The 27,069-nt window shown below is 41.4% G+C and overlaps 1 protein-coding gene across 19 annotated transcripts in view; it reads right to left on the reverse strand.

Annotated features, from left to right (window-relative positions):
• The window catches only part of LOC108925612 (ERC protein 2), a 238,838-nt gene that overhangs the window by 41,111 nt on the left and 170,658 nt on the right, over positions 1-27,069 (reverse strand). For 18 of the 19 annotated variants that reach the window (XM_029249231.1, XM_018737690.2, XM_018737689.2 and 15 more), the window contains 3 exons: positions 20,840-20,987; positions 10,890-11,135; positions 3,225-3,290 (listed from right to left, as the gene is read on the reverse strand). In XM_029249231.1, coding sequence (XP_029105064.1) covers positions 3,264-3,290; positions 10,890-11,135; positions 20,840-20,987 — 421 coding nt within the window. In that variant the 3' untranslated portion in view covers positions 3,225-3,263. The remainder of the gene's footprint in view (positions 1-3,224; positions 3,291-10,889; positions 11,136-20,839; positions 20,988-27,069) is intronic. The other variant, XM_018737673.2, reaches the window with a different exon arrangement.

Below are 27,069 nucleotides of genomic sequence, written 5' to 3' on the forward strand. Positions count from 1 at the left end.
GTTCCCTCCCCTGCAACATAACTGTTTCTTGGGCTGGGTCCGTCTGCACTCTCAGACATGATGTTGGGAGGAACAAAGGGTGAAGACTGGAACTTGGCAAGTGTCTATTTAAAGAACACGTCAATTAAACGTCAGTAGGATATTCCAAACCCCTGAGGTGTCATAACCGGGGGGGGCATACAAACGGAGGTAAAAAGCTCCCTCAGTTCAGGTAGTTTAATGAAGTTTGACCTGAAGCCATTATGTGTCAGGGTCACCCTTCAGACCTAGCCCTCCTGTCCTCCCTGGCCCCCCAAGCACTGTCGGTCCTGACACTCGAATGAGGGATGGCTGAGCGGTTGACCTCCTCTGCGCCGCCTGAAAGGGAAGTCAAAGAAAGGCGGCCATGTTGAGGCGGCCAAGCGCGGAGAGCTTGGAGCCAAGAGGAGGGACACACAAAGGCACGGCCTCTACCTGTCACAACATCGTGTGTTTGTCTCCACATTTCCACATTCGTCTTCCCAGCACAGTGACAGCATCATTGTAACCTACTCAAAACCTAAAGAAACATCGGTCGTGTCTGGCACTTCTCCGTAAAAATCTATCTCCGCGAAGCGATCTGCCACAATGACAGAAGTAACTACGCTTAAATAAACACATGTACGGCTTAATACTGTGTTTGTGCACATTTCAGCTCAGCTTCAGTCTGAAACAGTTTCTGTTCCTTGCCTGAATTCTATATTCTATATATCTCCGGGGTGACATATTCTCACTGCAGCTGAATGCTTTCGGGTTGCTGTAGCACGCTGCAAAGTCTGCGCTCTTCTTGGCTTCGGAGAAGCGTTGCAGACGCACCGAGAGCCTCTCCTCTTTCCGCACCAGCTAACCTTCGCAGTCGCAAACCACACACAAGGACAGATGCAGAGGCTGTCGGCGGGCCGGCATTGGTCCGCTTCCACCCGAACCTTATACTTGGAAGCTATAATTTTGTCCCTGAGAGCCTTCAAAGAACTTGCGAGTAAATACTTCTTTGTGATGCTTGGAAGGCGCTTCCATTTGCGCATAAATACAAATATCTCAGTGGTCAGGCAAGTCCATAATATTTCCAAAATCCTTTTTTTTTCTCCTCTCCCTCCCACTGTTGTTCATCCAGAGAATGCCATTCTTATTTCATTAGAGTTTGGACCTTAAGCCAAGGAGGTAAACAAAGGTCTGTAATCAACACTCGGAGAGGAAGAAACCAATCAGTGCGGAGAGCTTGTGTTTGTTCCCTTGGCACATTCAGCACTCATCTCCTTCCTCACAGTTTACCAGCGAGGCCGCTATTCGAGGAAATGCCAGTCCGCCAAGCCAAGTCCCAGTGACATTGTGTGTCAGGCACCAAAATCCCTTGTCTATCAGAGCTTGTCATCTATGTTTTTTCATATTAAGGGCAGGTTACTAAAAGACAGGAAGGCAGGATTAAGCTGTCTTACTGTGCCTAAGTATTAAAACACCATTTTATGTCTTCCATGTGTTCGCTCGGCAAAATGGATAATAAATGTTACTCACTTTCACATGCAGTGCACGCAAAATAATACCAATGGATAGATGTTTCCACAGATAGAGACATGCTGTGTATTAACATGATGAAGCAAAGGTGCTCGGATTATTTTATTACGAAGGCAACAGTGTAACATGGGAAAAAGTATTTGGAGAAACTACATTGGTTGTAGAGATTGCTATTACACTAGTGTAGTATTAATCAGTGATTGGAGAGATCGTGTGCTCTGCGCGGGCCGAGTTTCAATTTCCTGCTGACGTCCGCCTTCCAAATTACATCAACACACAAACCCAAGGGGGAAGGAGGAGCAGAAAAAAGTGACCAAAAAGGAAAGACATAGATCACGCTTCCGTTATTTGCTGTGGAGGATCCTGAACCTGAAGTGGACAATGAAATAAGGAACGTGCAACTATCAGAATAGTAAATACAAAGGAATCATTAAAAATGCAAAACTGTCTGAATTTAAGATTTTTGAACTAAAGGTTTATTTATATTGTTTTTTTTAAACTGTTTTTATAGCTATACTAAACCTACAGGATGCTTTTGAGTGTGATGGGAGCAGGTTAATTACAGTTTATGACTTTGCATTCTTGATTTTATGTTTTCTAGAAAAAGGTGGGGGTGTGGGGGTGGACTATTACTACATTCTTTAGTATTTAATTATCCCACGCACCAACACACAAGAAGTGCCCGAAGGAAATTAACTACTTTGCATTTGTGAATAAATGTAGGGAAACACATTTACATCTGGTTAACGTCTACATGTGTTTTTTTAATCACCTGCATGTTATAAACCTGTCAGCTTTCAGAAAAGTCTCTAAAAATTTGCTGAATATTATGTTGTTTATGAGGGGGTGCGGTGGTGCAGTGGCGCAGTGGGCTTGGCCAGGTCCTGCTCTCTGGTGGGTCTGGGGTTCGAGACCTGCTTGGGGTGCCTTGAGATGGACTGGCATCTTGTCCTGGGAGTGTCCCCTCCCCCTCCAGCCTTCTGCCCTGTGTTGCCGGGTTAGGCTCTAGTTCACCTCGAGGCAAGTGGTTTCAGACTGTGTGTGTGCGTATGTATGTTATTTTTCTAAATAAAGGCCAGTATAAGCAGTATAAAAATATGCACCCAACAAACATACGATTTATGAGCAAAAATAGAAATGCAAATAACATAATAACTCCATTTACTATACATGCTGACAAATGCATTTCTAAATAACGCAAAAATGTATAGTAAAAACACTAACACATGAACACACAGCAAAAAAAAAAAAAAAAAGTTTGAACATGCTAATCAGCATTTTCAACGTTTCCACTGTTGTTGATATTTATATTACAGCAAACAGCAGAATTCAAATTTCTCAATTAAAACTGTATCAATGCATTCAAATGGATTTTTTCACAGTTATATATAGTAGTGGGTACCGATTCGCTCCTTTTTTTTTAACAATAACAATCAAAAGTTATGCTTTTGTGTAAGACCACTGCGGTATCTAAACATGGCAAGCTCCTTCCCTGCGATCTCACTGAAAGTTCACCACTGTGTAGCAGGCCAGTCTGGAGTGAGAGAAACACAGGCTGGTCCGACTGCCACACAGAGTGGCGAGAAGCAGGGTAAGCCTTACCCTTCAGCAGTGGGAATGTGGTGAGATGGAAAACAAACACCGTAAAGCACAAACCAATGGTACGAGGACATGCAGAACATACGAGCACTCACCCCTCAGAACAAACCTGGAGCTTTGGTTCCTGGAAAGGGTTATGCCCAGATTCCCTCCTCATCGTCCTACCGGGCAGGGTAGATTCCGCATAGAAGGCGAAAAGAAGAGAGGTTAGCAGGCCACAGAGATGTGCTGGAGCTAGAGAGGGTCTCAGGTAAGGGGCACAGCCAGTGGGGAGCAAAGTTTTTATCCCGAAGCATCATCCACAGTTCCCACAAAGGCCTCCCATCTGCAAGAAACAGGCTCACGTGTTTATTTTGTACTTTGTAAATGCTTTTCTACAGACCATCACATCTTTCCTTCTCTACAATCTCTCTGACCCGCTGCAGGGAAGGGATTAAAAAATCTGGCATAGCCATTCCAAATTATTACACAGTATGCCAACAGCAACAGCACTACATCGATCACAACTTGATTTATTGAGGCAGCTATAACACATCTCCCCAGCAATCTAAACATGGACTTCCTAATTATGATGTTCTCTATCAATATTTAATGCATTGTACCACTGATGTTTTGACATAACATGTTTGATTTGATGCAGTTGCATCAGAATTTTGCTCTGTTAATCCTTTACACTGTATTTCAGAAAAGCCAAACCTAATTTTCTTACTTTTAACATTATAAACTTACTGCAGAACTGCAATGTTTACTTTAAGCTGAGGTGCACCAAAAAAACTGTTCAAATTGAAGATCTAATTGAAAGAGACAACATTTTTGTCTTTGCATACACAACTGTGAGCTCATTACTCCAGCCTGAGCCGGAACATTGCAGGTTCCGTCTGTTATTAAAAACCAGATGTTAAGGCGAATATTTCACATGTAGCTGAACCTAGCGAACACATCTGACAGGGAGTATAAACATGGCCAAGACCGAAGTCAGGGAAAGTCTGGCAGAGGACCATGTGCTACTTCTTATAAACGTGAAGAAGGCAGGCCAAAAGCAAGCAAAAGAGGACAAAAAAACAAAACCTGGTAATTCTAGCTCTGATAAATAATTTATAGCTGTTTTCGATTTCCTTGCTATAGCCCCAAAGTCAGATGCAGAGCAATACTTCCATATCTCAAAAATAAAACATGGGGGTCACTGAGGGGATGCGTGTGTGCGCACTTGGAGCACCAGCCCCTTTCACAGGTGGTGTCTCCGCAGCAGGACACAGACCATCAGATGACTACAGCTGGGCATCCAGACTAATTCCACTCGACTTCAATTACAGATACTGCGGACTACAGAAAAGCAGACAAACTACATTTCACATCAAGTTATGTATCTGTGTTCATCAAGAAATGTGCATACACAATGGTTAAAGGGTCAGCATAGAAGATGGTCAAAAGGCATCAGCTATTTCCACAGTTGGAGAACCACTGTGGAAGGAAAATCATCTTAAGAGCTGGGTATTCAGTGAAAAAATTTCCGGATTCTAGTTTAAGAAAGACTTTTACCAAAACGCAAAGTATTCAAAAAGAAAATGTAAGATCTTTTCTGAAATAGGCTTAAAACAATACATTTTTTTTTTTATCATGTAGCAAGGATAGAATGACAGTACATCCAGCCCTGTGAACATGCAACTTTTGAAAATTAGCTACTTTCCCACTCAAAAAGTGGATAGGTAAGCTAGCTGGTACCATACTGCCTTTTATGTGAAAAGCAAAGGTGGGAAGTATTTCCTTCTAATTCTTCTCCTTAGACATTTTTAGAGAAGATCATGATCTTCTAACACTCAGGCCATTTATGCCTTTGTTATTCAAACCATTGTGTAAAGTAAAAAGAAAAAATGGCATACTGATTTCATATAATATACTGAATCAAATCACTGATGAGCATTATGGAGGGGGAAAAAGCTTACAAGTACAGTAGAGTAAATAGGTAATTAAAGCTATTTTATGATAGGAATTCAGAAACCAAAAATTGTAATAAAAATCTCTATATTTGAGTCAATAATTTATTCTTGATAACTCCTGTTGGGTTGTGGTAGTCCAGACCATATCCCAGAAGCACAAGGTATGAGAGAGGGTACACCCTAGACGAGATATCAGTCCATCATTGGTCAATCACACACACTTATTCACTCACACATACATACACTAATTCAATTTAGAGTCATAAGTTCACCTGAACCCGATTCAAACCTCTGTCTACTCGTAAAGGCCAGGAGTTCCTGAGACCCCAGAACTTCCCAGTCCAAGTGCTCTACATAAAATAAACAAATCACAAGATTTATAAATCAATTTAAAAAGACAAACTATTTGCTTTGCTTTATTCTGAGTAACTGCAATAGTGCAAAATGGTTAAAAGAAGTAGCAGGTCTTTCTAGTCAAATGAGAAGGAAGATAAAGAATGCAGTAAGCCCAAAAGGCCGTTCTTATCAGAATACACAATTTGTCATCAGAAACTAAGATGTGAAAGTCACATCGAAGTGTGATGATTCACTTTGACCGGCCTAGTAAACACAGAATGCATTAGAGAGCCCGTGCTTGTGTATCCAAAGACAATATGACCATTTTGGCAAACATTCAAAAACAACCAAAAGAGGATTATTTGAAACTGTCTTATCTACTTAAGACTAGAGTTTACAATGAAAATGTGTTTACCCAACACAATAATAAACAATATCCTCGCTGTCATAAGGATGGCCTCTGTGTTAGGTTCGCATGCCGTCAAGACTGAAGTTCAAGAATGCAAGAACGGTGTGATTAATGCATTCATAAAAATGAAAATTAAATGTGTTTCAAATCCTGTTTGCTATGGCTTACAATATATATGGAGCATTCCTTTCAGCTCAGAAAAGGGCCAGTAGAATCTCAATAAATCACCATGAAACACATCTGGCAAATGCTCTTCATACTTCAGTCAGTTAAATGAGGTGCTGATTTGACAAAGGCTGAAGTGGCAACTTGGACCCAAAAGTTGTTTTTAGAAAAAAAAGGTAATTAATCTATCCCCAGATAAGAAAGATAAAAAGAGATAAATCTGACTTTGCTTGAAAGAAAAAATACACACACCTAAGAGCTTAGGTGACCTTGGGTGAACCTCCTGAGGTCAGGACCACTTCCCAGTGACCACCGTGAAGCAACCAACTGAACACCATTCACACGTCTCCAGATAATCTCGCACTGGTTAGGAGCTTAAGGGATTTGTGCTACAATTATTTGAATAAATACTTTATTCACCCAGTTGATGTTCTTATTTATAGTGAGTAACGTGGCAAAGTTCTCTGGACTTAGTGTAAATAACAAAGAATTGCAGAGGAAGAAGCATTCTCATGAATGACATAATTGCATTAGATCTTTTTCCTTGCTGAGTTCATTCATTTCTTGGAACTCACACTTTATCTGAGCTGAGCCTCCATTTTTTGTTGAACTCTGAACACAGATCTCCTTGGTCACTGGCCACACGCAGATGTGAGGGCCCACCAGCCCACGGAGCTCCCCTGTCAGATGTTCCTGCATCAGCACCAGGATAAACAGGGCTTTCTGAGAACATCTGGAGAGAAGAAATGATCTCCAGGGACCCAGAACTGAACTGCTGTGGACTCGAGACTAAACCTGAGTAGCATGATATGGTTTGTATGGGAATTCTGCACCTTTTGGCAAGTGTGGAAATGTCACACCAGTTCAGATCGCCAAAATAGCATAAAGGAATCACATTTATGTTTGGCCGGCATCATATGGACATTTTTGCTTATATTTGATGGAACGCATGAAAATATGTGGGAAGCAGGAGTTTTTTCCAGTAAAATACACACAAAAATTGACACATCAGGATAAAATCAATTGGGATAAAGAGACTTGGCACGGTGGTGCAGCAAATAGTGCTGTTGACTCACAGCACCGGGACGATTGAGAAGGATGCGGATTTGATTCCTACTCAGTCTCTTTGGAGTTTGCATGTTTTCCCCAATTCTGCGTTAATTTCCTCTGGATGCTTCTCCCACAGGCCAAAGACATGTGTTTCAAGTAAAGTGGTGGCTCTAAATTGCCCATTCTGCATGTGTTTGAGACAGAGAGAGGCAGAGATTGTGTTACACTGCTCTGGAATGTCGATGAATGACTAACTGCAGGTACTCTATTTCGTATGGTAAGTCACCTTGGATGAAAAAAAGAGTCAGGTAAATACTACGTAGCATTCACTGTAAGTCACTTGAAAGAAAAACATCTACTACACGAATATTTAATGTAAAGAGCATAGTTGTGACAAGTTAAGCCTTGGAAATTATAGTAGTCCTATGGCTGTGTGGACAGGACTGTACTACACTGATCAGCAGTGAACACAGGAGCTGCCAGCTGGTCCGTGTCTCCTGTCTGGACCACAGTAGAACCAGGACATCGCTTCCTGACTCCACCCACACAAGGCTGGTCAGTTAGACAGATGCTACCTACAACGGGCTGAACAATGACCACTCTGGACAATTCTGGCACACTTTCCTGTCTGGGCTGGACATGTGATTGTTACTATTTATTCATTTAGCTACCACTTTTCTCTAAAGTGATATATATACACACACACACACACACACACACACACACACACACACACACACACACACACAGTTTCTGAACCGCTTGTCCCATACGGGGTCGCGGGAAACCGGAGCCTACCCGGCAACACAGGGCATAAGGCTGGAGGGGGAGGGGACACACCCAGGACGGGACGCCATTCCATCGCAAGGCACCCCAAGCAGGACTCGAACCCCAGACCCACTGGAGAGCAGGACCCGGTCCAACCCACTGCGCCACCGTGCCCCCCAGTTAAAGTGATATACAATATTATCCATTGTATGAGACACTCACAATGATTTACCCATTTACACAGCTGGGTAATTCTAATCGTATCAATTTGCAGCTGGAGGTAGGACTTGAACGTAGGTATTTTGAGTGTGAAGTAATGGCTCTAACCACTATGCTACCCTTTTCACATCACATTCATTTCTACAGCTATATTATGAATATTCACATCACAGATGCAATATGCCATTGCTCACTTTTATTTTTAACTAAGGGGCATGATTACTGTGCTGCACTGCTGTTTTACACTCAGTAATAAAAATGCAAGAATATGTATCAATTAAAACCAATATCCAGTTTGGTTCCATGTCCTGAGCCTACAGCTAATGAGTAAAGGAATTATGAGACACCGCCCTTCCAGTCTGTATATGCCATTCTGTAACATGACGGGCAAAGAATTAGGCTACAGACTTTGAATTACTGTTAGAAGTAAATTTCACAGTTTACAGTTTTACACTGTACAAATTGCAGTGTAGTGTGAGGAAAAAGTTCTCACTATAAATCCTCCAGGTAATTAGGATACTTCCGTAGCTGTGGGCATGTTCACTGCGCTGGCTGGAACCATGCGGTTTGGAAAAAATAAGTCACACTGTAGGAATCCTTGGCACAGGCTACTACTGATGGGTACAGTGTACTGCACATGCTGCACCTACAGCCACGGCCTGCTCTACAGTCTTTAAAGTTTGTTTCGGCCATTATTATCATCTTTTGTTTAGCTGATGCTTTGGTGATGTTACATGAAAAGTTAGTAAGGTTAGTACAATACGGTACCAGTCAAAACTCTTGAGGGCACACAACTGGAAACTCACAAGGCATTTAAATGGTTGACCGGTTTGATCAGGAAACCGGCCAACATATCTTTCCAGCTCCTGTGCAGCAGTTCCCAGAGAAGCAGAACACTTGTATGTTGCTTTGCTTTCAATCTTCTGCTCAGTTCCTCCTATAAATGTGTTACCCAGGTTGCCTGGGTGTACTCAAACTTTTGACTGGCACTGTATATAAGAGCTTATAAGGTTAGAGAATAATAGACACGCAATAGAAATAACGTATGACCAATCTAAGACATGGCAAAATTAAAAATGAACTATTACAAACTGATGCAAGAAGCAACAGATTATCAGTACAAAAAGTAAAAATATTGTAAAGCTAAAGAGCACAGTGAGAAAGATCAACAAGTAACCCTAACCCGAGCCCTAACCCCATGGCATAAAAAATTTGCCACGATAGTGTTTGTTCATACTGACACTGTAATTACAACGAAACACTAATTAATATGAGTGCACCTGACCCGCAACGATCTTGGTACAGTAAATATAATTCTCACAAAAGTACTATATACTGTACATTGTGAAACTACCAATGGCCTGCTGTTTGCCGTTTTTTTTTTTTTGCAAGAGCATCAAAACATTTTTAAGACACATAATTCCATGTGTCACTATAAAAAAACAGTTAAAAAAAGAAACTCATCTTCTGTGGAAGTGGCCCAAGGGGCCCTTCTGGAAAGCAGGCAGGCTGAGTGTGGAGTGAATTGAGCGGAGCAAGGTTCCCCATAAACACTCCTCAGGGGAAAAATGACAGATCTGGTGCAGGATTTAGAAACAGAATTGCTAAATTTTTTCTGCTCCAAAAAAAAAAAAAAAAAAAAAAAAAACAGCAGTTGAAATGGAATTCCTTTTATGAGGTAAGAACTCATATGATTCTGAAATAGGAGGTGGCTACATGTGTGTGCGTGTGGAAGTCTATTCTTTTGATCAACCTGGCGACTCTACATGTCTTGGTGAATGAAGGTCGCAGGTTCTCCTGTTTGAAATAAATCACAGTTTATTGCTTTTCGATGGAAGCGCTTACTGTCCAGGTGTCTGGAGGGCTAAGGGCCCCACACACAACATTTGAAAGCTCATCCTTCATTCTTTTGTTGCAGGGGGAGAAGAACTGACACAATGCACTGATGATGAGGGCATGGTTTTGAAGTACATGTATTTGTTTGTCCCTAAGGTTATGACATAATAAATGTTGCAGGCAGTGAAGCAAGTCATCATGCAGCTCAAAGCTATCTGGCAGATCGTGCCCTAAAGACTTGTGTAAATGAAATTAGAGTTTAAAACAAGTGGGGATTTCTGCAGCGAATATGAACAGCAGTGGTCTAAGCCTCTCCTTTAGAAATCTAAACAGTCCCACCAGATTTCCAAGACTGATAAATATACTATCGCTGTGTGATGTAATTATTTCTGGCTTTTGATGAGGCCCCCTTGTAATTTTGCAATTTTATAGGATGATATCCACTTTGTAAGTTAGAAAAAAGCTTTACAAATTACACATTGTGTATGTTTGTTGTGCTTATGCTGCTTATGTAGGATTTAAAAAACATTTAAGTTATGTGTCTTCAAGAATAACTTACAACTGGGTAAATCTACTGAATGAATGCTTATGTGCTATTTGTATTTATGCGTATGTGTGTACATTTATATGTGTAAATACTTGTACGCAAATATGCATTAATTTTATAAAGAAAGAAATGTATATATATATATATATACACACACACACACACACACACACATTTTCAGAACCGCTCGTCCCTTACGGGGTCACGGGGAACCGGAGCCTACCCGGCAACACAGGGCGTAAGGCCGGAGGGGGAAGGGGACACACCCAGGACGGGACGCCAGTCCATCACAAGGCACCCCAAGCGGGACTCGAACCCCAGACCCACCGGAGAGTAGGACTGCGGTCCAACCCACTGCGCCACCGCACCCCCGTTTTATATTTATATATATATATATATATATATATATATATCTGTATATAAATCTGAAACAAACAAAGGCTAAGGCTACAGTATCTTATTGCAGTTGTGACAGTGATTCGGCAGTACTCACCTGGTCAGGAGATGGACGATGGTTGGCATGGGGTGGCACATGTGCTGGCGCACGGGTGGGGCCACGGTGGTGTGGATGGGAAGGATTCTGTGGGTGGGAAGGATGCTGGGAGTGGGAGTGAGGGGGGTGTTGTGGATGCGCGTGTGGTGTATGCGGCACGTGAGCGTGATGAGTGTGATGAGCATGATGGGGATGATGATGATCATCATCATAGCTGTCAGCAATTAGCTTCATCCGGTTCTGGGTCTGCAGAGTAAAAGTAAGAATGAAAATTAGCTGTTTGTTCACAGAAGAAACAACTTGAATGATGCTGTGCGCTTATTTGCTCTGAAACCATGTTTTTGAGATAGGACTTTACCATATAAATAACAGAGTCATTAATATGTGGCGACAGTAAAATACACAGCATATTTAGATATACATATAATAATTATACGCAAATTGGAAATCAAGATTATTTATTTATCCTTAATGATCAAAACTTCAAAGTATGAGATTTGATCATGCCTTAGAGGGGCTATTGTAATTTCTCCTCTCTCAGAGCAGATTGTATTACCGATATGCATCATGGATATGTATACCAAAAAGATTAATGACAGCAATTTTCCTCATAAAGCTATGTGTTGAGAGAGTGAACGTTCACAACGAATTTCTTATGCCTGTATATCGTAAAAGACTAATAAAAGCAGAGAAAGCATGACTTGCATTTCCAAATGTCAGACACCAGTCTGTTCTCGACCCTTTACTTCCCACATTCTCAGCAGAAGTTATTTGCACCGTGAAGTTGCGTTCTGTAGCCCTTCTACAACACTTGACTTCACTGATGCCTATATTTAAAAGACATTAAGTCTGTAATGTGGAAAGACATGATGCAAACTTTAATTTACTCTGAAAACAAGCTTTACATGTTGCTGCAGTGAATTTGGAAAAAGTCAAATGTCTGGTTTTTCCCTCACTGCCTTTTCCCTCGTAACCTCACACAACAGTAAATACGCAGGTATCTGGAGCAGGATTGGAACAGACAACCATATGACACACCCTAGTACACGCACTGCCACCTCCCTGTACCCTTTGAGCATCCAGCACTGGCCCTGGGGGTCCATACACCTTGCCCTAGTGCCCACATGCATCTGAGGCACCTCTTAAACTTAACAGAAAGCAAACAAAGCCAGGAGAAGGTGGTCAAGGCCCAGGCCTGAGAGCGTACCATGTCAAGGAGGCAGGAGTTATGGATTCTAACTCCATTAGCAGCTCAGTATATTTCTAAACTCCAGCCAGACCTGGTTTTATTTGGCTTCGGGAGTTTAGGAGGGGTCGATCCTCAACTTTAATTAAATGCAGTGGCCTCCACTGAGCTGCCGACCGGAGCCAACGGCATACATCCTGCAGTCGCGACTTCCGTTTCCGCCGCACACCAAGGCGTGTGCTTCATTCCAGAATGCCGTTTCCATGAACGTCATGCCGAACCAAAGCGAATTGCCGTTTACTCAACTCGAATGGGGCGGTCGTCCTGCGAAATATAAAATGATCCACTCCACGGCATGCAGGGGAGCAGTAAAAAGCAAACTGTCTGATGTTTCCCATTAAGCGCGGTTTTATTTGTGACTCTGTGCATGTGTAAGCCTTGCCGTAGACACTGAGAAACACTGTCTGCGACGGAGGGCTCCAGGGATTCAATTCCACATCTGCATTGTATTACAGCGTTACTTCTCTCCTGAACGCATCAGAAAACGCACGACGCTTTCGCAAAGGCGACATGACGCCGCGACAATACTCTTAAGTCATTAATGCAACTGTGAAAAGCTGTTCGCTGGGCAGTTTGTTGATAAAATTGCAGGGAAATTCAGGACTGTTCGAAAGGCATCAGGTTCAAATGCCGGCTCCTACTGCGGTACCCCTCTTTAAGGTGCTTGCACTGATTTGGCACAGTAAATATTCACAAGCTGTATAAATGCGTAAATAATTGTCAGTAGCTTAGTTTTCAAACATAATATCGTAAATCATTTTGGAGAAAAACATCCGCTAAGTTAGAAAATAATAATGAATCTGCCTTTTAAATTGACATTATGATAAGGGGCAACGATGGTCACTGCGCAAATCTGTAGGCAATAAACCTCACCGTACTCCAGTATAAACAAAAGCACCATAAACCCCTTAACCTTAATAATTCATCTTCCTAAGAATCCAGCAAACAGAGCTCCAAACACACAGACTCTGTTTCAGAGCAGCATTCAGTACAACGGCTCATGAGAGAGGTCACAAATGTGTTACATTAGTGAAGTCAATATTTCATGACAGTTGTATATAAAACGACACAGTGTAAATGCAAGGCTGCCTGTCACTGAGCTCAACATGTCATACGTCTGGCTAATTGTGAAAGCGGCGCAGGCCGCGGCAGCAGCGGCCAGAGAAATCCGGTGAGAACTGCGGTCGAACGAAGCGCTGCTGTAGTAAGAGGACCTCGGGCTCAGACCCCGCCTACCCTGGCCCAGTGCGGGACAGCGGACCGAAGCAGGAAGTGTGGAGTACAGTTCATCAGACACGGGGAGGGGTGGGTGGGTGTATTCTCGTCTTCGCAGATGAGTCAGTGGCACCGTGCTACTGCTGGCTTCCCCCAGCTGGATTACTGCCTTCGAATGTCCAAATTAGGAGACGTCAGGACACCACCGGGACATTTGGAGCTGGATACACCAGTGTTGGCCTCTCACACTTGACTGGGGAGCGTGGTCTCCTTAGCAGGCCGCCAACCAAGTTGAATGAATAAAGCTGTAGTCATGCTTAAGTGAGCAATGATGTCACATTTTCTACTACTGTGTGTGTGTGTGTGTGTGGGTGTGGGTGGGTGTGTGTGTGTGTGAGAGAGAGAGACGAAAAGGGGCCAGGAGGATGGGAGGAGGTATATGAGTTTGAGTGTGTGACTATGTCCATGCGAGTGTGTGTTTCAATTGTAATGTTATCTTGCAAAATTATGTCAGTTATGAAGTTGCTTCAAGTGGCAGCTTTATTTCTTCCAAAAAACATGAGAAGACAAATAGTTGTTCCCTAATTACTGCAATTTCTATTCAAATTAGGTTAGAGTTAAAACCTAAAAAGGCATGATCCTCTGTGTAAACGTACTGGTTTGAACACGTAGGTGTTAGGAGACAAAGCAACACAAAGAATTCTCGAGTAAAATATGGAGTAAAAACACAGAAACGGGACCCAGTAAAAAGCAATCCTGTAATTGCCCGTGCTGAAAATAGTAAAATTACTGGGACGCGGAGTGACCGAGAGCCAGTTTTCGTCAAGGTATCAAAACAGCATTTCTGTGTGAGGAGAAGGGATGAATCTCGCTGCAGAAAGCAGGGTTTACACACAGACGCCACTTGCTTCCCTTAGAAGGCAACGTGCATTACATCCCTTATCGCCGCGGGGCCTCGTCTCCCTCGCTCTGCTGCGGACGCACTCACAGGGGCCGGCGTACACACTCCGGCTCGAGGTGTCTCTTTTAATGAGGTGTCGGAGAGCACAGTTGTCACTGCTATACATATAAAAATAATAGGACTCAGAGAAGATGATCTCTCATCTACGCCTAGGCTGTGCAGTGTAAATACACCACTTGTAACAAGTCTTCTGTTCAATGGCCAGTGCTCACTGTTATGTATACATGGCAAACTGGGAAGGCCCACAGGTTCACTCCAGACAGCCCCATCAAGGATTTGCCACATATTAGCCATACGCATTGAACACTGAACACAGACCCCCCCCCGCTGGCCCCAGACCCAGAACCACACTCCTTTCCTCCCTTTTGCATTATTAGCCACCTCTGGAGTGCACATGAGGCCCATTTCAGAGACCATTCTGGCACCCATAGCCACCCACTTAAAAATTACTGATACTTTCATGGATATGGTTGGTTGCACTCACCCAGTAATACCTCCAGTCTTGTCTGCTGCAGCACAGTAAGAATGCTGTCGCCCACACCTCCGCCATCAGCGTGTGCGTGCCATCAGCTTCCACGGACGCCTATTAACATGCCCTTATCCGCACGTGTGCCGCCACCATGAACATACCTTCGCCATCAAACTGGAACACCGCAAACAATATTTCATTTTCACCCGTGTCGCCACCCAGTAAAAGTCTATTCTGCCCATGTAAAACCCCGACTAACATGCCTTTACCTGCTCCATGAATGCGAGCACACCTTAATCTCATGCTGCACCATCTGTGCAAAGGTGGTTCCCTCTATCTAGACCACTGCAATGTCCCCTCTTTCCCGTTTGCAAGGAGCTAACACTAGCAAGAATCTAACACTCGTTCCCCCTCACCCCACTTCATTATACAGAATATTATCATAAAAGCAAAAACCCTTATGAGCTTCAAGCTGCATATTATATTTCGAACTTCTAAAATTTCTGCTTAGATTTATAAACAGCATCCAAACAATTGTAGCATATTAGTTGCAGCATAAACGAATCTACGCAGTGTAAGGTAAAATAAAATACATTGAAAATATGGTCTAAAGAAAAATGGACTAACTACTGCCATCTATTGACCCAGCTGTCATACAGTATATATGCATACTGTAGATATATATGCATACTATAGCTGGGACCCTCATCTTTACCAGGAGCCCAATATGATTTCTGGCTGTAACACAGGAATCTTAGGAAGGGCAGTCTTTTCAATGGACATTTTAAAAAATGTAGGGATTACAAATCCTTGCTGCAGGCCAGTCAATGTACTCAGATTCATTGGTTCTGCCACTGTTTCACTGCAGACTGAGACAAGGTTACGCCACTCTGATCGCTAGTCACATGTGAGGATGGGAAAGATCTGCATAGACAGTGCACATCTGTGGATTGTTGCATTAGGAATAGCCAGCAATGAAAATAAAATGACTACTTTTGCTTGCATTTAACTTGGTTTTTACTGCAAGAGCACTGACTTGGGCAGAGAAGCACAGTAACCAGTACTTCTTTGTTGGTTACAAAAAGAGTGTATTGTTTTTTCTTTTTAACTAATTTTACTCATGGGGCCAACAATGACAGCTGACATGGGTAAAACGGCACAGACATGTTCATGAAATGTAATGAGTGAACATGTAGCAGACTATCACTGCTCCTGTTTCCACTTAGGATGGATAACTGCTGAATCACACACACTGTTCCTTCTCATTGGTGCAGCTCAGCCTCGATATCCACAAACTCTGACCACCGGGTTCCGCAAAACCATGAGTTGCCTCTCCGAAGGGGGAACAGACTAACGCCCAGGTGCACCTCACGCCGCACACACCAAACCCAAGGCAGCAGTCTGCCTTTCCGAAAGACAGCAGACAGACATTCCCCATGTGCCCACCATTCACTCGACTTCTGTGTTCTCACTGCTACCTGGACAGCTCATTATTAAATATTTTAATCAGAGTCATATATAAAAAGTCATTACCATTCATATGGATGACATCAGTCAAGTAGAAACCTTTGCCTGTATCTCAGGGCACTGGAGATAGTATTGTAATGAACCGCGCTACTGAAGGGCATCCCCTTCCAACAGGAACAGATGTTTATTGTAAATACTTGTGAATAATGGGAATTGTGGGAAATATAAAATAGTTGTGCAACCGCAGAGGGGTCTGTCAGTGACTATAATGGGGTGAGTGCATGTTGGAGGGTGTGTAAGATCCCTGAGAAAAAAAGTTTCTTCGGACTCAGGCTTCTCTTCAAAACGCACAAATCTTTCTTTGGAATGAGAGCATTATTTCCTTGCGTACTCACTGATACCTCTCAGCGTGTGCTGGTGTTCCAATAAATGTTCGTCATAAACAGCTTCCACACGTTCTTCTTTTCCCCACTGGAGCCCACAGCTGTGCCCGCTAAAGTATTATCACAACATAATCAGACGTATAATACTTTGTATAATACAATGCATCAACAAGGTACAAAGTTTTAAACTTATACTGTATAATACCATCATTATGCTCTATAATACTGTCATATTATTCATTAGTATTTACAAAAGCACACAAACAGTGAAAGAGACCCAAAAGTGGTATAAACCTATCACTGTTTAGAGGTGGCACATGTGCAACGTAATACGTTCCAACTTTCACAAATGGAAACATCTGGAATTGTTGAATTAAACTACTGTACAAACAACACACAGAGGACTTGAGTACAATGGACATGTAAAAGTGGAGTCATAAAAATATTTTCTAAACTATTTTCAGAAATGCTCATTTAAGGAAGAAAAATACCCTATGAGTGTATTACTGTGTCTAAATAAAAAAAAAAAGTGTGTAATACTGTGCTTCAATGATTCAAAAAAAGGTGCTGAATTTTGAATGGTGTAATGATTTCTAGCTTTTTACCTATGGCTAGCGCAACACTTTGAGAGAATCCAGGTGAGTAACCTTCAGAACACACTGTTGTCCATGTGGAAATGGTGTTTCTGAACCGGCTGTGTCATGGATATTTCAGTGTATCATGGATATTTAAAGTTTTATGAATAATGTTCAAAATCCACTGCCCATGGAAGCTTGGTGTAACTAAAGATGTCACAAATGTTCATAATGTGAACTATAAGAAAATGAATGAGCTCACTTAATACATTACTGTGTCCCACAAAATGGGAAAAAAGAGACAGCTGCATCTTCAGCCGGGAGTCTTGTTTTGTTTATTTTTTGTTTTTTTTATATGTCGCCTGTCATTTTTCCCAAAACAGTTTTTTAAACTTTTGGTGTAACAGACAACAGACAGACAGATGTCGGTTGTAGACATTTTGTGTGTGTGTGTGTGTGTGTGTGTGTGTGTGTGTGTGTGTGTGTGTGTGTGTGTGTGTGTGTGTGTGTGTGTATTTCATAGTGTGGGAGACCCTCCTAGTCCAGAGGCGCCGGAACCCCAACGCACCACCTCTGCAACAGTGTATGCTCACCCACCCAAGTGAAAAGTCGTAACCATACACCCATGTACAAGCACACAGTGGTCCTGAGACTGAGGGGCCCTTGCTTATGCAGTACCTGAAGAAAAATTCTACCGTCGCAACGGATGTGGAAAAGTGATGTTTTCTATAAAGAATTGTGATTTTTGGAAAGCTCTGGAATTTTGCCACATGGGTTTTCAAGTGTTTCTGAGCAGACGTACATCTCTCTCAATAATTTAAAGAAGGGTTAGAGTGGCGGGGGGGTGCGGTGGTGCAGTGGGTTGGAGCGGGTTCTGCTCTCCAGTGGGTCTGCGGTTCGAGTCCTGCTTGGGGTGCCTTGCGATGGACTGGCGTCCCGTCCTGGGTGTGTCCCCTCCCCCTCCGGCCTTACGCCCTGTGTTGCCGGGTTGGCTCCGCGACCCCGTATGGGACTAGCGGTTCCGAAAATGTGTGTGTGTGGGTTAGAGTGGCATTCCTTTACACAAGACTAATACCCAGCAGATCCATTCTGCAGGCGCTGTGGGCCGGGTTGTGGCCCTATGAATTTTCTAAACCACAAAGAAAAGCCCTTTTCAAACACAGTTCACCACCTAGAAGGATAGTGTGTGCTATAACATGGTGGACATTTTAGAATTAACTATAGACATCTTCACTCTTACTGTATTGTAAAATGCACATGGATGCATTTTTCTTTATTCAGTACAGTCTAACTACTTCCCCAGCACACATTTTTTATCCTAAATGTCTTTGTAAATATCTTCCAGTGCTTCCTATTTATACACTTGGATAATTTACTCCCTCAGCTTGAGTTAAGTGTCTGGTTTAACTGTAAAACAGCATCTCTTCTCGGGACTTAAACCTAAAAAAAGCTCAGTTCTTAAATCAATTTACCAAGCACTTTTTCAAAGGTACTGTTTCTCTGTTAAATATCCGGCAGGTTTACACATTCATGCAGCTGGCCATTCAAATATTTTGCCTGTAATAGCAGTTCTGATCTTTAGACTCCCAACAGTTCACCACCAGTTTGTGAAAACTAATGAGTTTTCAAGTCTATTGGGGCAGTAGGTGGTGTAGTGGGTAGGACAGCTGTCTTGTATTCTGAAGATCTTGGGTTCTACTCCTGCTGTACATTTACATTTATTAATTTAGCAGTTGTAAGCAACTTAAAAGTCAGAGAAAGCAAGTGCATTTCACCAACAGAGTTGGAGACAAAAATGCAGACATTCTCAAAGTACAGATAGTCTGCCTGTTTAAAACAGCCTAGAGTACAGCTGCATATAGAATTGGCAGAGAGCACAAAAATTTTTAGTTTTCAATCAGATGACATCAACAATAGCATTACACAATCAGCATCATATAGAATTGATAGAAAATAAAAAGAACTGTAACAGACAATGAAATGCATATTTATAGAGTAGATAGAAATCCAGAGAGAAGTAGGAGATGTGTTTTGAGGCTCTCTTGAAGTTGAGAGGGACTCAGATGTAGGACCTTAGATCATGATACTTACTCCAAATTGATACTCTCAGAATACACTACTCTCTAAATAGGTAATTTATTGTAAAGTTGAATATCTGACATTGCATGATGCGCTGTACAATGGTTTCAGCTAAACTAAAGCAAGTAATCATTTGAGCAACAAAATCTTGCCACACATATCTAAATGTAAGGACATACATTGTATCTTAGGAACATATAGCTGCTACCTCACCATATGATTGTTCAAAGGTTCCCCCTTTTACCTTTGGGTATTTAACCCACTAAAAGAGAGTTTAAATCAAAATACCTATGGTAGAAAACCCAACAAATTGTGCACCATTTAGTTTGCTGTGGACTTCTGCAGGATCAAGGTAACTCAAAGGAAAAACAGCATGACTGGCTGATAATGACCCTTATGGATTATCGACGGTGTGTAGTCATAGAACTCCAATATTGCCAAAGCCTCTCAAAAATATTTTAGCAAGGTGGAAGAAAAGGAGCAGGGCTTTGATCAGTCATCTGGAGGTGATTATGCCTTAAATATTTCATTAACGCTGCTTAAGAAAAGAAGGCCCTTTTACTCTTTTTATGCTCCCTTATGGCTTAGCTTTCAAGAGCTACGGTCCAAGGACTGTGCATCATGGGAGATCTGTGTATCTGCACAATATCTTATCTCCCTGGCCCGAAGGCATTGCTGTCACTGGGCGGAAATGATGCTATAGCTATGGTGAGACACAAGCTTGGGTGTTTATTCCTTGAGAGAGCATGATACATAGGAGCAATAAAATAACGCACAAGGATAATGGGCCTTCCCCTGAAGCTCACCGCATTTGCATCCTCCACGGCATGTTCCTGTTTACGAGAAGTGAGCAAACAGCCGATATTGCGACAAACAGCATCTGCATACTTCGCCAAACGACTTCCAGGAAAAGGCTGCGTGGAGGACTATTCACCATGACTCCACAGGCCACAGCTGAGGTGTTCTGCGACCTCTCAGCACATCTGCTTAATGTGGTGAGCCTCAGAAGTCAAACGCCTCCATCAAATTCAAAACAATGTCACTGTGTTCTAACGGGTGTGCTGTAATGCAGTCATTGGATTGGTAGTGAAGGAAGAAAGAGACTGGTCCTTTTTCAGCTAAATTGTTGTCCCGAATAAGCTATGAACTGGAGCTAGCCTGGGTTAAGAAACAAACATCCTGCTGACTGTGTATAAATGTCTATATGTGCAACTTGGAAGATCTACGCAAACATTAGGAATGGTTCATCACTCACCATTGCCAAAAAGAAAACGATCTTTGTGAAAGTAGGAAATTCCTACCAATTATCCTCTTTTGCTGGAGAAGAAAAGACACCATTCAATACCATGCTAGCCATCTGTGTGCATGTTTTTATTTTAAACCATAGTTGAACAACCCTCACTTCTCAGCAGTTTGGTCTCCTGGTCTCCTTCTGTCCAGGAGATGTAGAATATTAATCTAGGAGAAGGATGGAGTCAAGCCACATGCTCCTTGCTGTGAGTGGTAGGGAGGCACCGGGGGACCCTAAGGAGGGTCGGGCCCCATCGGGGAGTACCTGCTGTTTGAGCTGATGCATCAGCCGGTCCTTCTCCCGCCTCAGCGCCATCACCTCCTCCTGCGTCTTCTTCTTCTTGGATGCAGACAGTTCCAGCAAGGCTATGTTTGCGTCCTTTTCACTAATGGCTGCCAGCAGAGCTTGTTGTCTACGGGGGGGGAAGGGTGTTATGTGTCAGTACAACACAAGTATTGCACTACACCTTGTGCACATTCATCATACCCAACACCAGCGTCTGGGCTTCTACAGCACGTTTTTTTACACACAATTTCTGCTGTTTTCACCATTTGTGTGTTACATTTCGTGTAATCTTTAGTGTGTGAAAGCAAAAATGCAACAGCACTGCAAATAATTCGCATTAAGCATGCATCCATTGGTTTAAATTTATGTTAAGATCTTTGCAGAAAATTACTGCAGGCTAATATTTCTACAGCAGTGATTTGGAAATTCCTTGCTGAGAGAGAGCCAGGCGGATTAGAAACCCTAATGGGAGAGAAGCCAGATTTCCATATCAGATCTTGTGATGGAGACACAGGGGCCAAAGGCTGGTGTCAATTGTGCGGTTTCCTTGTCAAAGAATAACATCATTCCCCCAAACTTCCCCCTTCCACTTTATTCTTTTCATCAGATGTTGAGTCCTTTTCTTCACATAAGAAGAAGCAGGGAAAAGGTTATGCTCTCCTTGTTAGTGCGGTTAAACAATTAGGAAGTTTCAATTAGAGCAGATGACTGTTCCCTAGAATCCACATTCTCACTGCTGGGGGCAGCCATCTGGCAGGATATCATAACTCACTGCCTGTGTGACAAACAAACATCACCGTGGATCTCAGGAGTGTATTAGTCTGCAACAAGTTGTGAAATCCCAACATAGCAGGAGAAAGAAAGAACACTGCCACAAAACAGTGTACGGTGCTGGTGTGTGTGTGTGTGTGTGTTGGTGTGTTTTAAACTTCCTATTAGGAAAGAGCAGAAGGATAACTCATCCAGTATACTAGTACATTTTGTGCCTAACAGACACGTAGAATGCCTGACAGAGTACTGGATCTTCGCATCTAGTACTGGTAAAAAGTTTGATTACAGTTTCTAGTTTTCTTCACAAGGCATTTGGTTAACAAGTTTGAACAGTAAATAAGCGGACAGGTCTTCCCAATCGTACTGCAGAAGTTCCCAGAGATTTAGGAAACTTGTGCATTGCTTCGCTTTCATACTGGACAAGTGTTACTCGGGCTGCCCAGATGTACTCACACTATAGACTGGTACTGAATGGAATAAGGGTGTTAAGTCGAGCACAGTGACAAAACCCTTGCTGGTTTTACTCCACTTGACTATCTCCTCTTCATTCCACCCCAACTGCCAAGCACATTAAAACAGCACAAGTGTAGCAGAACACATTGGCGGTGAGCAGCACCCTTTCCTCGTACAGGTCATTAACATCCGTGGAAGAAGGACACTATTCACGCAGGGCATTATCTCACGCAGAACAGCTCCTATTTTGAGAGCTTCGCTCTTAAATCTTGCGTGTGCATTAGCAGCAATAAATCTTTTCATGTACGCTGCCGCTTTATTTAGATGTTTAAAAAAAAGACTTTACGGCTTGTGGGATTTGCCAAAAGCAAACATTTGGCGAAGGGGCTGGCCATGTTCAGTGAGTTTTTAAGAAGCCATTGGGATGAATACAGACCTTCTCTCTGGGCTTCTTTATACACCTCTGGGTCTGTTACAAATGAGCTCTGAGGCCCACGGTGGGATCTGTGTGTATATAAGCATGGTGCAGTGAGAAAGAAGAGATTTATCAGCCACTTCCCTTTTTCCTAGATTCCACCACAGCACCAGCCCCCACCCACCTTCTAGCCCCCTTAATATAACATCTATTAAGCTCTGGCTTCCCTCCAAACCGTCACCAGAATCCACCTTTGTGCTCTTTCACAGATCCAGTTATTACAAATATGTCTGAAATAAAATTGGACCAAAACTCCATCAGCTAGAAGGCTCTGATGAGATGAAACAGTGACCAAGTGGCCCGCAACAGGTTTTAGCTGAAATTCCACAAGCGAAGGAACCAGCGAGAGCCGCCTGTGCTTCTCTCATATATATTAACCTCTGCGTTGTTTCAAAAGACAGCCAGTTGTGTGTGATGTGTTACTCCTGAATCTTCAACATTATGCCTTGAATCTTTTGGCAATTTACAAAGACACTATTAGACTTTTGTTTACAAATTATTAGTCTGAAGCAATTGAAGTGAAGTATCTATCACATCTGTAATTAGAAGAAAATTAGAATTAAAAATTTTATAAAATAATGTAAAAAATAAAGTCAGAATAAAAATGCATTATAAATCTCCTAGCAGGTCTTGCAATAGAGACTAATTTCCCCTGACATGCCTTCATACTGTGATAACTTTACTCTAAGAGGGAGAAAGAAAAAACTTCTTACGGAAATTCCACACTGTGTTTTCAGTACAATTATCTCAGAAAAACATGTGGATTCGCCCATTTTATTAATTGTGTCTAGCAAAGACTGCTGACGTGGAATTTGAACTTAATTGTACCATTAATCAAGCAGATTTGGCTGTCTGGAGTGGGTATCATTCTGTCTCCTAACACCTCCAGTATTCTTCCCTAATGCTCAGAAAAACCTTCCTGGACTTGTACCAAGTGTTCACAGAAACGGCATGTTTCACTGTTCAAAAGTTCCAGAAACAGGAAGGAGTTGCAAACATGGCAAAAACAATACAGACAATCAAATGTCTATACATGTATACAGGACATACGTATTGTTTCATACAAACGAAAATTAGTCTGATGGAATTTGGACACTTAATTTAATCAACACACAGCCTAAACATGTCATGAGCAATTTTTTTTCTTCTCCTCCTACAATATTGGAACACAGAACCATGCATTGATTGAGGGTTAATAAACATTTGCGCAATATGTAGCAGAGTTAAGGGTTTTTTTTAATAATAATTTCACTAAGCAGCTAAGAGCTGGAGTTCAAGAGGTCTGTCGTGTTTTCCAAGCGCTGGACGCTGCCAAAATCATCTCTTAAGAGAAGCTTTAAGAACAATGTGAAGAACTCAAAACAAAGCTCATATTTGTCTTACAGCTTAAATTCCATTTCCTAGGTCCTCTTCCTTGCTGAGTTGCTAATTTATTATTTTTTGCTTTAGAAGCGAGAAAAATGTGAAAATATAAAGGTCTTATAAAGTGCCACTTAGCTTCTTTAAAAACAGTAAGCATACATTAGCATGACAATGAGTGGACTGTGTTACACATGCAATTTGTATAGGAAACTAAAAACATAACCCAAAAATGACTTTGTTGGACTCGGTACAGATTTTTTTTTTTTTTTTTTTTTTTTTTAAAGACCAACACTTCGACATATCTAGCTGCAGGTGATGTCAGTATTTTGAATTGAATTGAAGTGAATTGAATTGATTTGATTCAATGGTTTTAATTTGCCAAAAATGTATAATTTTTTTGAAAGTTCTGTGGAACTACAATGGTCTATCAACAGACAGATTCACGGGACCCAAACTGGCTGAGGTGGGTGTCATACTGCTTCACCAATCAATGTAACTAAGACAACCAACTTGGAAGAATAACTTTACATCAGCACCATTCTTATGGCTCCAGTGGTTTAGCAGACACTGCTGTTTTATTATTTAAAAGATAGCATGACATTTGGTTTAGTTGAGGTGACTGTGTTTCTAATGCAACATACTGGAACTTGGAGATGTTGTTGATGCTGGACAGTATTGCTCAAATGGTTTTTACAAACATGCCCAATTCTGAATACAGAAATGAACTGTAAAAACCACACTTATAATTATGCACAATTTTGTGAAAATACAGTCCATCCGCAGATTTCAGAAACAATGGAAAGCAGCCAAAAAATACAATTTTTTCTTTTTGGAAGAAAAAAAACAAATATTGATGAAGAAAATTTTAAAAGATTAAAATGACAAAAATAAAGCACACAAAACAGGCATTGCAAACAATGAAAATGTATAAATACACACACATAGCTATCCTGCCTCTGCACATATAGTCCATTGTTCCAAGGATGGCATTCATGTATTCATAAACCATGAGCTTGTAGCAATAACTTCTAAACACCTTCCCAACATCACAAGTTTTAACTGGTGTAACAGCCTAGAAGGAGATCAGTTTTGAATGATTCCTCTGCTGAAAGTAAAGAATTAGACACATAAGGAATTGAATATAGCAAACAAGAAACAGATATGACTGAGCTGTCAGATTGATGAGATACAATTTTTAAGAAATTAAAGAATTAAAAATGTCAAAATTGAAGACATTCCTGTAACTTACCCAGTTAATGATTTTGGGCAAACATTTCTGTGTATGTTATCAAATTGGTCCTTCTACATACTGTACATTACAAGATAAGAATACAGAGCTGAATGTTTATTTCCTGTGTTACTGTCTGCTGAAAATTGTTTAAAAAAAAGGCAATCATTGGAATTTTTTTAAACACCTACACTACAAGAGTAGCTGCGTGAAAATTTATCCGTTATTCAAGAGTCATAATCTCAGTTATAGAGCACAACATTTACTTAGAATATTATCATATGTTTATTAGCATGTTATTATTAGTATTAGTATAACATTTTTAGCATATGTGTATGTTTATTATAAAATATTTACTGATGTGGAATCATCTGTTTTTGAAATGTTAGTCTAAAGATTCCATTGACACAAAAAATTTATCCAGATTATAGTTCTGATTAAGGAAAGATGTCAAAAAAACTAATAAAGCAGTAAAATCTAGCATGTTGGAGTTCTGCTTCTTAAGGCAAAGATGTTCCTCCTGTATACTTATATGTACAGTATGCATCCATTTTACTGTCTCAAAAAGCCATTACTGAAACTCAGATTTTGTTGGTACAGCTAGGTGACTGACTGGAGCAAAAACTGGAGTAACTTCCAGCCAAATGCATGCGTGCTTGATTTCTTAAAAAATGAACCAGTGGTTTGGCAAAACTAATGGTCGTGGTGGTAGAGGAGGAGGTACAAGAAAAAGAATATGAGCAATAATGATGGGTTCCATAATTTGTTCCTGCAGCTTTGCTGCATTCCACCTAATAGTCTATCAATCTGCAGTATTGATAGATTTTCCCAACATAAGAAAAAGCATGAGAGCACAATAAAAAATGGTTAAAATATTTCCAAAGATCTCCCACAATAAGAGACAGAGAGAATCTCCTCTCCACATGTGTGTAAGATGAGACGCCGAGTACTGTATGTTCAACTTCATTTCAGTGAAAAGGGCATCAAGAACTCCTTTACAATATGCTACAGTGCAATGTCCACCATATTCCCACCCACATCAATCCTACGAACAGCACTGAAATGTCCTGAAAATTTTCAATAACTCTTCCTTTGTTCATTTTTTAAACAACATACAATACTTTAAGATCATCTTAAAACGTTTCCTGAATATCTGATCAGAAAAAGATGTGGATGCTCAAAAAGAAAAATACTCAACCCATACTTTTCCCCACAGGATTGCATTGAACTTTTCTTTTACAAACAAAATGTTTATTCAGGAATGTTCTTTTTGTGGGTTAAGTAGGTTTTTTTTTTTTTTTTTTGTCATGGATGATGTACTTGTCACCACATTATCTTAAAAAAAGGAGAACTTCTGAGATATTTCCACAAGGGTGCTGACAGCTGCTCAGTGCTGTTCTTATACAGACACCAAGCGTACTGAAAGCAAAGCCGTCTCATGATTGTTCTGAATGAGGGGTTTCTGCATCATAACAATCCCCAGAAAGCAGTTGCTGTTAACTGTGCTACAGGCACTACGAGTGAAGTGTTATGGCTCTAAATCACCAGTCCTTGTCAGGTTGGTGACCACGGCAGCATAAAACACTGGACTTAGCCTCTCCTGCTGGGGGTTGGTCCTTGTATCTACAGCTCACAGTTAACTCAATAACAGGTGAAACTCATGACCCATGAATGCGCAAACATAACCTTTTGCTGAAACACAAACGCTAACACAAGTGGAAAAAAAAAGGTTACTGAACGACTTCTACACCCAGTGTGTTGTCTGCAATGTGATACCCCATGGAAATAATTCCTAACGGCATTGTAGGCCGCAGTAAATTCCTATTTATATTTATCAATATCTGTAGCGTTTCAGTTTCCGTTTCGTTTTTTAACAGAAGTGGAATGGGACAAGATCAAGGAAGATCATAAAACCTGTGG

Source organism: Scleropages formosus, chromosome 2 (assembly GCF_900964775.1).
Source record: "Scleropages formosus chromosome 2, fSclFor1.1, whole genome shotgun sequence".
Classification (NCBI taxonomy): Eukaryota; Metazoa; Chordata; class Actinopteri; order Osteoglossiformes; family Osteoglossidae; genus Scleropages; species Scleropages formosus.